This window comes from Lissotriton helveticus, chromosome 1_1 (assembly GCF_964261635.1).
Source record: "Lissotriton helveticus chromosome 1_1, aLisHel1.1, whole genome shotgun sequence".
Lineage (NCBI taxonomy): Eukaryota > Metazoa > Chordata > Amphibia > Caudata > Salamandridae > Lissotriton > Lissotriton helveticus.
Window position 1 is genome coordinate 861,409,140 of NC_136057.1, and position 12,800 is coordinate 861,421,939.

Below are 12,800 nucleotides of genomic sequence, written 5' to 3' on the forward strand. Positions count from 1 at the left end.
TTGCAATGTTTAGCAATGTAGAGCTTTGCTTCATGGTTCAGGATAGGCGCTGTCACTGCAGGCCTTGGAGACATGGTCTTACCCCAAGCACCAGAGACAAAAGCGATAGGGATCTGCCACAGATATTTGTTTGCAACAGTTCCCACAAGTTTTAAACACTGTTATTTTTAGGGGTGACATGTTTCCCTTGCAGACTGGTGAAGAACATTTTCGAGTCAATGGTTTCATGAAGAGATGCGAGGTAGCCCTGGATCCAAATGGAAAGCAACAAACCAACATTAAGTATCCAGGTTCTAAATACTTTATAACCTTGTCTCAGCAAATGAGATGATGGAAGGACTAACTAAATAAGGGAAGATGTGCTTGTCCAAGTATATTCCCATCAATAAGGAAGAAGCCCCATTACATGGGCCACAACAAGGTATGCTAAGCAGTTTGACAAAGCTAAGGAGATCTGAAACAGCACCAGAGGATGTCATTAATGTACAATATACAATATTTGGCATTTTTATAATTTTGCTAATGTCAGTTGCCTTTGTCTATGTTTGTTAAAGGTAATTATTTAATATTCCACACACAAATTATCTGGAACATCGCTTGCTTTCTTCAAATACCTATTTTCCACTATGTATAGTCCAATCTGAGAGGTGTGAGATACATTTTTTGCACCGTGTATAGCACAATGGGAGAGGTATGAGGTACCAATCAACTTTACATTTTCCAGAGAGCTACAGTCCTATTACTTTGAAGTCTAGGAAAATCTAAATGGGTGTCCTCCCACAAAAAAGGGGTGCTACAAGGGCTCCCAAAGTGGGGGCAGCCACAAGAACAGCACCTACGATTTCAGACTGTACAGTAACAGAGTCAATTATACGTAAATCCATCTTTGAATGGAGAAAGACGCCCCATTAGACCATCAAGGCTCGTTAAGCTTAAGAAACACAAAACTGAGAAATCGACTAGTACTTGAGTGTTTGTAAACTATGAGTAAAATAGATATTCCAGGGAGAATCTGAGGCCTGCGCTCACACCTCACTTTAGCTATTAGGGGTACACATCAAATTAGTTATGGGGGAATCCAATGTTCGAAGTATAGCTACAGCCGTAGCGGATAGTAAGAATTGGGACCTCAGCAAAATACACATCTGTTTATGGCCCATTAATGTTAGCCAAAAAGGTGTAGTTACAGTTTCAGAGATTAGTAAGATTCTGAGTCACGAGGAACACGCACAAAGGTTACAGAACTCTACTAACACTGAGACAATATGTACTATAGACATGGTGAACCAAGACCCCTAGGTCTGGTTCCTCATACTTCACCCACTCCAACAATGAAGATTCTGAGTCACTAGGAACATGTTAAAAGTTTATCAAAGTCTACTGACAACTGAGACAGTATGTACAATATGTGGGGGAAACCAAGACCACAAGGCTGGTTCCACATGCTTCACCCACTTCAACAATCAATCGGAGTAATGCTGTAATGGGTTGGGATGAGATAGTCATTTAAATAGTTTGTTAGACACTGTACATCCTCACACTACACCACTGACCATATGCCTTCCAAAAGAAATGGCTCCAACAATGAAGCATTGCACTCCATGGGGTAGTAATGTTTGTAATCTTGTATATCACCATTGATGGCACTCGTTCGCTGGTGGTACAAGCTGAGTTGTTAAGGAGACCCCAGAGGAACATGGGGCATCAACTGATGATGTTTTTGGAATTAAATAGATTGGGAATTTAGACAGCTTTTCCGAGATAGTTTTAGGCTATTTCTATGGTGATGTGGGAGTCCTGGTCAAATGGCAAGTGTTGGCATCACTTTACTAGGACCATTGCCAAGAGTATTCCAATTATACACGTCTATTGGAAGGGACACTCTGAACAAAAAAAAAAAAAACATACCACAATAAAGTACAAAACTGAGTTGCCAAGACAAGAAGCAGGAACAGAAGAAACCAGGTAATTATGGTTTTTTTAAACCATGGATAGTTGTTATTACAGTTTTGTGTAATTCTACTGTGAAAGGGCACACGGGGAGGGGGTATCAGTAAAGAGAAAAGAAATGAGTTGGAATATATTTCCAGATAAGTTTAATTATTCTGATAAACTCTATGGTCTGCCTTCACACGCTAGAGGAGACGGAATCCGATACATACTTTTATGATCTGAGCAATGGGCGACCTGATGCCTGAAAGACTGAGCACTATTATAAAGATGATGAGCCAATTAGGGGACAGAGCTATCACAGGGTCCATGAATATTCCAGGACTTAAGAGGAACACAGTTAATGTCAGAAACCACACTTCAAAACGAAAGTAGTGACCATCAGGAAGCAGATTGCCTAACAGAAAGTTCTCCTGAGAAGTGTGGCGTGGCCAATCGAGATTCTATAGAGAATAGCAGACATTACCACAGTCTACAAGACTCACCAGCTCTTTCTGAATAACAAAGTGATAAATTTGTCTCAAAGTATTACTCCGGGAAATACATCTTTATGCATCAGCTGACAGCCATAAGATAACAATAATTCAAAATAAGGGAGATGAAATTCGAGCAATACAAATGATTGTCTGACTCATTTGATGGAAGCTTCTAATATAATGTTGCTAGAAGGTGACTTCCCTTGGGTTTATAATCAATAATCTAACAAGAGGAGTCATAAATGATGGCCTTTCACTAACAGAGACCCAGGTGCTTTTAGATCACGAGTCACAAAATGTTTTTTTACAGTTAGGCCCTGCCCTTTACGAAAATCAGAAACAGAAGGACCAGATTTCCAATGGAATGATTTGCGGATACACATAAATTAGTTGATGTGATATGACATCTGAAACATCACTGAATGAAGTAGGGTGCCTGAAGAATGTATAAGAAACCTAGTTTTGTAGTCTTTGCTGGCCTCTGAGCCCATGACATTAGAGAACAATGAGAATGCAAACACTAACTATATCCAAAACATTAAAAGTGCAGGAATGGTGCAATGACCAGCATGAGTAAAGGATGAGGGCCTAGAGGGCATAGTTCAAGTGGTTTCAACAGAGGCCAGTTGTTATGACAATGGGTTAGTGGGTCCCATACTAGGCAACTCCACGGATAGTAGTGTAATTACAGCTACTACAGAGGTATTGAGCCCGGGTTCCATTGCCGACAGTAATATATCCCTAAACCCAATTAACTATGTGGAGACCAGTTCAAAGCCCATTGCTCGGGGGAGGAGTGGGAACAAGGGGGCCCCTGATGCGACCTCCATAGGTTATAGGGTCGTCCACCTGTTATTTTGGAATGTGGCGGGGTTAAAAAGGAAGATGGCTTTACCAGAATGGCACACATTTATTGGGAAGTTCGATGTATGTCTGTTTCAAGAGACTTGGAGTCTGCACCCATTACATAAATCTGGCTATACAACCTTCTTCTCTCCCGCTGTAAGCTGTGGGAAGGGTAGACCAGCGGGAGGCTTACTGGCCTGGATTAAAATTGATTTGAATTGGGATGTTGTTAGCCATGACTCAGCATGTAGGGATATCCTACATCTCTCATTTAGGGGACAAGCGGAGGGGAGTAGGTTTGATTTATTTAATGTCTACTCCAGAGGGGCGCCGGGGGACACAGCCTCATCTACACTAACGAGTCTAGACCTGGCATTAGCCAACTGCCCCCCATCCTCTAAAATCATAGTGGGTGGGGATTTTAATTGTACATTCGAACCCCTTAGCGGGGATGATCCCTTGGGTATCGAGGAGGAAGATTCTAGATGGTCTATCCCAGCCTTGTCATTAGCCCCAATTAGAAAATGGTCAGCAAGGGCAATACAAATCAATGCCCCCACTAGGGAACACAACCTAAGAGCACTAAACGGTAGAACTATGTCTGACCGTGCTGGTGCGATGACTTTTAATAGGCTTACTGGTCCGTCAAGAATCGATTATATCTTATTGGACGTTAAATTGTGGAGGGACCTGGTAGATATGGAAGTGGTATCGACACAGGACAGTGACCACAACCCCCTTTGTCCTAAGCTAAGGTGGGGCAACCCAAAGGGATGTGTGGAGAGCGCTCCCTTGAGGACAACCAACGAGGTCGTCCCATATAATGGTAATCGAAGGCTGAAATGGGACAAGGCCCAATTGCAGGAAGATCAACTTGTGAGTATCAAGACGCATGTGGCAGATCTGACCGCGGAATTGGCGGCTCTGGAATAGGGAAGGGGAAGTGCCCAGGAGTCGCCTTTCGCTTTTGCTACAGCATATAATAACACAATAGAGGAAGTGGGCCAATATTTCCTATCCAAGGGGTTAAAGTGGAAGAGCAAATAACACACTTCCCAAATCCAGCAACCCATGGTATACTGTCCAGTGCAGGGTCAAAAGGAAAAAGCTAACAGCTGCCCTGCTTAAAAAAGATCCCTCACTAGTTAGAGCGGCTAGGAAGGACTATGCAAGGGTAATGGCATTGGCCAAACGAGAGTGGGAAGAACAATATTGGCAGGACCTTAACTCTGCAGTGAGTAAGAGGAATGCAATGTTGTTTTGGGAGCTCATTAATAAAGCTAGGCAGCAGAGCGCACAACCATTAGCTACTCACATAACAAGTCAACAATGGTTCTCCCACTTTTCTGCACTGTACGGAGGAGCTGAAGATCGCTCTCGTCCCCCGCCAGCCCCAGTTAGAAGGGATCAACTCCCACTAGTGTTTGAGGATCCATTTTCACCCTCGGAGCTAGTATTGGCAATTAGACATCTGACCCCGAGGAAGGCGGCTGGCCCGGATGGGATCCCAGGGGATCTTCTGTTAGAAGATCCTACAGCTTGGGCTAAACTTATTGCCCTTATAATGAATCTGATTGCCAAGGGACAACCCGTGCCAGACTCATGGAAGGGGGCAGAGGTGGTCACGGTGTTCAAAAAGGGGGCCAGAGATGACCCTGCCAATTACAGACCCATCAGTCTGATAGACGTGATTCAGAAGGTGGTTGGCAGGGTCATCATCTCGAGGGTAGGAATCTGGATGGAAGAGGAACATGTCCTCTCCCATTTCCAAGCAGGATTCCGTCAAAAGGTGGGCACGATGGACCAGGTCTTTCGCTTTTTTGCCATCTATTGGAAGTCTGTGACCATCAATAAGGGTAGTCTCTACCTGGCTTTCATAGATCTCAAGACGGCATTTGACCTGGTCCCCCGAGCAAGGTTGTGGGACACGCTAGAGAAGATGGGCTTTCCTGGACCTCTTTTGGGTTTTATTGTAAGCCTCCACGAGGGGAATTACGCGAGGATTAGATGGGGCACCCAGGGGCAACTGACAGACAGGGTGCCCGTGAGGAGTGGAGTCCGCCAGGGTTGCGTCATGGCGCCGACCCTCTTCTCTCTCTTTGTGAACGGAGTGGTGGACTATCTGAGAGAGGAGGAGGCAGATGCGCCAACCCTGGCGGGGGAAAAAACGCCCACTCTACTCTTCGCGGATGATACCATACTGATCTCTAAAACCCCCGTGGGCCTCCAAAAGCTCTTGCACCGTTTTAGCACCTTTTGTACGGATAGAGGACTTACCATTAACACCTCCAAAACTAAGCTTATGGCCCTCTCACCCTCCAACAGATTCAGGAATAATTTCACGCTCAACGGGGCACCTCTGGAGCTGGTAGATTCCTTCGACTATCTGGGGGTTCGGGTAAATAGTCAGATGAATTGGAAGGATCACCTGGCCAAAATGTTACTCAGTCATAAAAGAGTGTCAGGAGTGACCTTGAGAGAACATCGGGAGTCGGTGAGTAAACCTGTGGCACCGGCTCTGGCAATCTATGAGGGACAGATTCTACCGGCCGCCCAATATGGCTCCGAGCTGTGGGGGTTCGAGAATGTCTCGGAGTTAGTCTCAGCCGAAAATAAGTTTTTGAGGGATTTGGTGGCTCTTCCAATCTCTACCCCGCTAATCCCCTTACGGCTAGATTTGGGCAGACGCTCCTTTAAAGACTTAGTACGGCTGCGCCCATTACTATTTTGGGTCCAGCTGAGGAGGACTAGTAAGCTCACTAACTATGCTGCTGTTTTAGACGAACTTATTTTGCTCAATACCAGTAATAAGATCAGGTGGTTGAGCAACTTCAGGCAGTTGGTTGTGCAACTGGGCCTGAGTGATGCATGGGCGAGCCAAATGCCACCCCCTAAACTAGTGATCAAGAAACTGTACTGGGATTGGGTTCAGGCAGAGGCAATACGTAGTGGTGCAGGGGGCTTGCTCACGGAGCGGTTCTTAGAGTTTAAATGGTCAAGAAAATTGGAACCTTTCCTTGACCTTATATCAAAGCCTCTGGATAGAGCACTTTATTTAAAACTCAGGTTTGGGACCCTCCCGGTGCATGATTTCACCTCGGGGTGGACCAACGCTGGTGGTCCACCGAACCCCTGCCCCGGCTGCGCTGCCCCGAATGAGTCTGTGGCGCACTTCCTTTTTGCTTGTCCCGCATATAAAGTTGCCAGGAAGGTTTGGTTAAAACCATTATGTATGGGGCTGGGTCTCAGATGCCACAAAATGGCCCTACGAGTTCTTTGCACTGACACGTCCTCCACTGCTATGGTATGCGGGGTAGCTAAGTATTTGGGTAGTGCATGGCTGACACGTATGAGGAGGATGAAGCCCCGCCCCACCCCGCCTATCAGCCAGCTGGTTCTCGGGTAGGATGTTTTGATGGGCTTTGGTATTGGTTTTAAATTGTATTCTATCATATGTAATAGTGCAGTCATGTGAGGTTACATGCATATACGGTTGTTGGGCCTTAGCTTATTTATGTGTACTGTATAAAATGCACACTTTTATGATGAAATTTTATTGAACTACGGTATTTACTTAATGTATCTCCAATTTTAAAATGTATCGTATAAATTGTATACTTTTATGGTGAATTTTTTTACCGAATAAAGTTATTTCAACAAATATCTACAGTATAGGAAGGGTTCTGAAAAGCGGATACAAATGAAGAAACAAGTGTCACATTTCCCATCTACAGACATCAAGGAAGCCAGGTGTTTCTTCAAGTTTTCAAGGGCACCCCAGGCATCGCAGAGCAGAAGAGGCACTGCTGGTCTTTGTGGAAACCCAGAAAAAAAGAGAGCCTCGACTGAAGGTGGGACCTTGTCAGACTTCTTGCTCCAATACAGGTATTAGAAAATACCTGCATTGGCTGCCCATGCAGGCTAGGATAAACTTTAAGGTACTATGCCTTACCCACTGTGCCCTTTATGAGTCTGGAGCAGAAGACATCAGGTCCCTTGTGTCTTTCTATGCTCTTAGCAGGGCATTGCGTTCTGCCAACAAGAACCTCTTGTCTGTTCCTCGATTTGCTAAGGCTAGATGGGGGGGGGGGGGGCTTTTTCTCCCTTGCCCCGAGACTGTGGAACATGCTTCCCGCTGAGCTCAAGGGCCAGGCATCTCTCACATTTTTCCGTAAATCCTTGAAGACCTGGCTATACACAGGACCCTACCTGTAGTCGACACATGTTCTACATCTCATTCAGCTGTACCACCTTGATGCACCTTGATGCCCTCGGGCTAAGTTCGCGCCTTATAAATCCTAGTACATTCATTCATTCATTCAAACAGTAGTTAGTGCATGTCACGAAAATGAAGGCATTCTGCATGTGGAAAGAATAAGCTAGATCGCAATCCAGAAAACAATTGAATCTTTCTGTCTCTAAATACAATAATATGTGAGCTCCCACTCAAATATGGTAAGCAAAAGCATTAAATGACAATCATGAAAAATATCCCTACCATTACAAAATGAAGAGTGCAAAGCCCAATATTCAAAGATCCCACTCACAGAAGCTGGGAACAATACATTGAGAGTTTCAGTTCTCACACTATACTGGGAATGGGGTGTGGGCTCCTTTAGGAGCATATTTCAGTTTCATTACTTTCAAGACCCTATAGTCTTTTAAATAACAACACATGTCCAGTAAGCCCATTTTGTTTTTCAGGTCATAAGCACTGAAGATTTCAAGCACATTTTTCAAAGAGAACATACGTACGTGTATTGATACTGCATACGAAAGGCTTTTAAGATCACAAACTTTAGGAGTGTTTTTTATCAGCGATAAAGTGATTTGGGAAAAGGCACATGTGCAAAGATACCATAAGACAGCCATAAGGAAATATGTTTTCATTATGCATTTGATATAAATTTTCTGTAAAAAGTTACAATTTATTTAAATAAAAGTTTGGAACAACCTCAAAATAACATGCATCTTTGAGTTGAAAGTCATTGTGCTTGCTTTAAAAATAAAAATAAACTTATTTAAAAATATGAATATTTTATTAGTATTATTATTTTACGGGTTGCTTCTGTAAATTGTCCCGTTAACCTGCTTAATGATCAAATGTCTGCCATCAGTTGCACAAACAATTTGTACTATAACTTTTGTGCCTTCCGCTTGTAGGTTCTTTCTTTGCATAAATTGGCATCACTCTTTCAAGCCACCCACATAAACTTGTATTCCCCATGGTTTGGACTTGTAGGTCATCCTCTGGTCATCAATCCAGTGAGCTTAAAGGCCATATCTCTTCTTTAAATTTTCAGCAGATGAAGCCATATGTCCGGACATCCCAGTGTGGCTAAACAAGGCACTCACAGCTACAGATAAGAAACATAAGAGACAAGATTGATTCTTCATTAAACTGTGAAACTCAGAAGAACAAGTTACCTACCTTTGGTAACTATCTTTCCTGGTGGATACTCTAACCGTAGATTCCTCACTTTGTGGATATTCCCCAGGCGACAGACTGGATGTGGAAACTGAAAAGCAGTACTCTGGTGTGCTGGTAGGTGACGTTGTGCTGTTGCCTTCCAATCTCGATTAGAATTGATAAAAGGAGCTGCACCCATGTGCGCTGATTTAAGCTGCTTTCTAATGCTGTTCGCACCCTCAGACGCAGAGCCTATTGGTAGATTAGCATGACCAGTGTGCAGATCGCTAGATTGGGACCTTTTTAGATGGAAAAAAAGCCTAGTAGACAGAAAGGGTAGGGTTGATGAGGAATCTGCAGTTAGACAAGGTAAGTAACTTGTTTTCCTGATGGACACTTCCAACAGCAGATACCTCACCGTTTGAATAGATACCATAGCAGCACCTCCCCAAGGTAATGGATCTAGCTCAATCTGAAAAGATCCTTCAGGCATGAGCAAGCCCCTTTGGATGGCGTGGACTGTTAAAGCAGTAGTGCTTAATGAAAGTATGTACAGATGCCCACTTAACTGCCTTACAAATGCCCAGAACAAGTACTGCAATGGTTGCATCTTTAGCTCTGGTGGGATGTACCTGTAGTAAGCCCTCTCGAGGCTGCTTCCTCACCAATGCTTAGCAGATCTTAATGAAGAGAAAGATCCAACTGGAGATAGTCTCCTTTTTACTGCCTTAACCTACTTTGCTGTGGAGAAACACACAAAGAGCTAATCGTCGCCCGTTGTGCTTTCATGCAATCAATATAAAAACATACTACTCTCTTGGGGTTCATACAATGAAGTTTCTCTTCCTCTTTAGAGAGATGAGATGGGGCAAAGAATGACAGAAGGCTGATAGCGGTTCGGCATGAAATGGAGTGACCACTTTCAGCAGAAAGGAAGCTTGGGTCCTCATCGGCAACTTATCTGGAAAGAAAGTAGGATAAGGCTGATTGACAGCTCACTCACATGCCTTGTCTATGTTATGGTGATGAGAAAGACCGTTTTCAATATCAGGAATCTTAAAGGGCAACTCTGCAGTGGCTCGAAAGGGGTGCACATAAAAAAATTGAGAACAGAGTTTAGGTCCCACTATGCCAGCACAAAGGGTGTTGGCAGAAACCTTTCAAAAATCTATCCAAAGTGGGTGGTTTAACTAAAGAAGGCTAAACCAGCAACCACTGGGCCGGGGACCACACAAACAACAAACTTCAGCAAACTTGGCTTCCAGAGGGTCAATTTGTGTGGTGCTGCACAAAGACACAAATTCATAGCAATGAATGGAATACACCAATTTCATGGAGGGTGCAAAGAACCCCACGTTGCAGCCTGGCAGATATCCGGGACCGGAACTCCATGTGCTAACGCAGTGGTGGCAGATTTAGCTCTGGTGGACGAGCACGTAAACCCTCTGGCAGTTGCTTCCTAGCCAATGCGTAGCAGATCTTATACAGAGCAGGATCCATCAGGAGATGGTCTGCTTCTGCATGGCCTGACATTTCTTTGCACTGACATACTCCACAAAGAGCAGGTCATCCACCCGGAACTCTCATGTGCGGTCACAGTAGAACGACAAGGCTCTATTGTGTCCAAACGGTGAATTCACTCCTCTTACATGGAGGGATGAGGCGGAGCGTAAAAAGTAGGCAGATTGATGGTTTGGCCTATGTGAAATGGAGAGACCAACTTCGGAAGAAAGAAAGCCCTTGTACGAAACACCAGTTTGTTTGGGTAGACGTTTAGTTAAGGAGGCTTAGATGACAATGCATGAAGCTCACTGACCCTCCGTGCCGATGCTATAGTAAGCAGAAGGCCGTCTTTATAGTAGGGAGCCGGAGAGAACAGTTTTGCAAGGGCTCAAACAGAGCACACATTAGTAACATGAGTACCAGATTAAGGTTCCACTGAGGCATAACAAAGGGAGAAGGAGGAAACATATGTTGCAAACCTTTCAGCAACCTATGTACAACAGGGGATTGTGGAAGGGAAGGTTGGTCAGGCAACCGCAGAGAAGCAGATAGTGCAGAAATATATTCCTAAACAGTGCCCAGAGCAGTGCCCTGCTGGGCAAGAGAAACAACAAACAGAAGAACCCAAGATAGGGGAGCAGAAAGAGGGTGCACTTTTTTCTCTGCACACCATGCCACAAATTTGCCCCAATAGCAGGCGTGCACAGTCTTGGTGGAGGAATGCCTGGCTGCCCGATTAACATTGCAGGCTTCAGACAGACGTTTGAAAGCTATCAACTGTCGCTGCTCAATCTAAGTGGAGGAAGGTGGAGAGTTGACAGGTTTGCTGTAACAGAAGATTCTCCCAAGAGGCAGACCGATGGCCATGCTCAAGAGCTTGGGATACCAGACTCTCCGTGCCCAATCCGGTGCCACAAGAAGGACTTGAGCCCGGTTGTTCCTGATATTCTAGAGAACCTTTGGGCAGAGTGGTATGGGCAGAAAGCATACAGGAGGCCTGGCTCCACTGGAGATGAAAAGCGCCTCCAAGCGAGAGCCGCCTTAGAAACTCCAATGCGCAGAACTGCTGACATAGCGCATTCTTGTCAGCGGCCAACAGATCAGAACAAGGCTCCCCCACTGCTGAAAAAGACCTTGCACCAACTTTGAATGAAGCAGCCATTTGTGATACCCTAGGCATCATCGGCTGAGTTTGTCCGCCCTGGCATTCAGAACACCCACCAGATGTTAAACTAACCGGGATAAGCCCTGCTGTTCCAGCCATGTCCGGAGACGCAGGGGGCTCTTGACAAATAGTTCACAGCCCAACACTGCCCTGCATGTTACAGTATAGCATGGTGGTGGTGGTCTGTGAAAACCTGCACTAGCCTTTTCCGGATGGAGGGTAGAAAGGCTTTAAATGCCAATCGGATCGCTCAGAGCACCAACTGGTTGGTGTGGAGTTCAGATTCTGCCAGAGACCAGAGTCCTCTGATCTCCACCTCTCCCAAATGCCCGCCCCATCCCATGAGTAACGCACCTGTTACTACTGTGAGCTCTGGTTGGCGAAGGAAGAGGGGTCTGCCGCTGACCCAAACAGGGTTCATTAACCACCACTGCAGATTTTCCACAGATCCCTTTGAGTACTGCTGCACCCACTCCAACTTGAGATCCAACTGCAGAGCTCACATATGCCAACTGGCACTTGTCACCAGCAGGATGCAGGATGCCATGAGACCTAAAAGCCTCAGAGTCAGTCCCACCGAAATCCAGGACAGAGGCTAAAACATTGGTATTATAGCCTTATTATCCTAGACTCGTCTTTCGGCAGAATAGGCCCAAACTATACTATGTCCAGAACAGGTCCGATGAAAGAGCATCTGAGACGGAGTCAGGTGTGAGTTCGGCACATTGACCGTGAACCCCGGCGAATTCAAGGGTTCACTATCTTGAATTTGTCCTTACACAAAAATAAACTGAGAGGTCGAAATTCTAAAACAGGATTAAGGCCTTCACCTTTTTTTGTCGATTAGAAATAATGGGGTAAACTCCAGTTCCAATTTCTAAGTCCAGAACTCTCTCTATGGCTTCTTACACTGAAAGATCCTGAACTTCCTGTAGAAAAACAGACAGGACTTCTTTCTAAAGCCGTTCTGATGTAGGTGGAAGAGGTGGCAAGTTGGAAAGGAATGGCAGAATGTAGAACTGCTGAACCATCTGCAGAACTCACTTGCTGGAAGTGGTGGCAAGTTGGAAAGGAATGGCAGAATGTAAAACTGCTAAACGAACTGCAGAACTCACTTTCTGGAAGGTATGGCCTGCCATCTGTGGAGATAATTATTCTCCCTCCCAAAGATGGTCATGTGCTGGAAGGGCACACTAAAGATGCTTGAAGGCACCTGCGGAAGGGGCAAGGAACTGGGAGGATTTCTGTCCCTGCAGGTCTGTACACGGTCTGCTGGATCTCTTACTTTGATCCCCCCCTAAAATTGGGGCGCTTGTTGGGATGGTGGGAAACCATACATAGGCGTACCTATCAAGCAAGCAGCTGGTGTTGACTGGCTCGAAGGGCGAGGTTAGCTGAAGAGAACCCTTATTTCCAGAATTCTTAAATTCCCTTTCACGCCTACATGGGG

The 12,800-nt window shown here is 45.1% G+C and overlaps 1 protein-coding gene across 10 annotated transcripts in view; it reads right to left on the minus strand.

The window, feature by feature from the left end:
* Window positions 1-8,292: 8,292 nt before the first annotated feature.
* RPAP3 (RNA polymerase II associated protein 3) overlaps window positions 8,293-12,800 on the minus strand; it is a 286,980-nt gene continuing 282,472 nt past the window's right edge. For all 10 annotated transcript variants that reach the window (XM_078675415.1, XM_078675461.1, XM_078675426.1 and 7 more), the window contains one exon: window positions 8,293-8,629. In XM_078675415.1, the coding sequence (XP_078531541.1) occupies window positions 8,544-8,629 (86 nt within the window). In that variant the 3' untranslated portion in view covers window positions 8,293-8,543. The remainder of the gene's footprint in view (window positions 8,630-12,800) is intronic.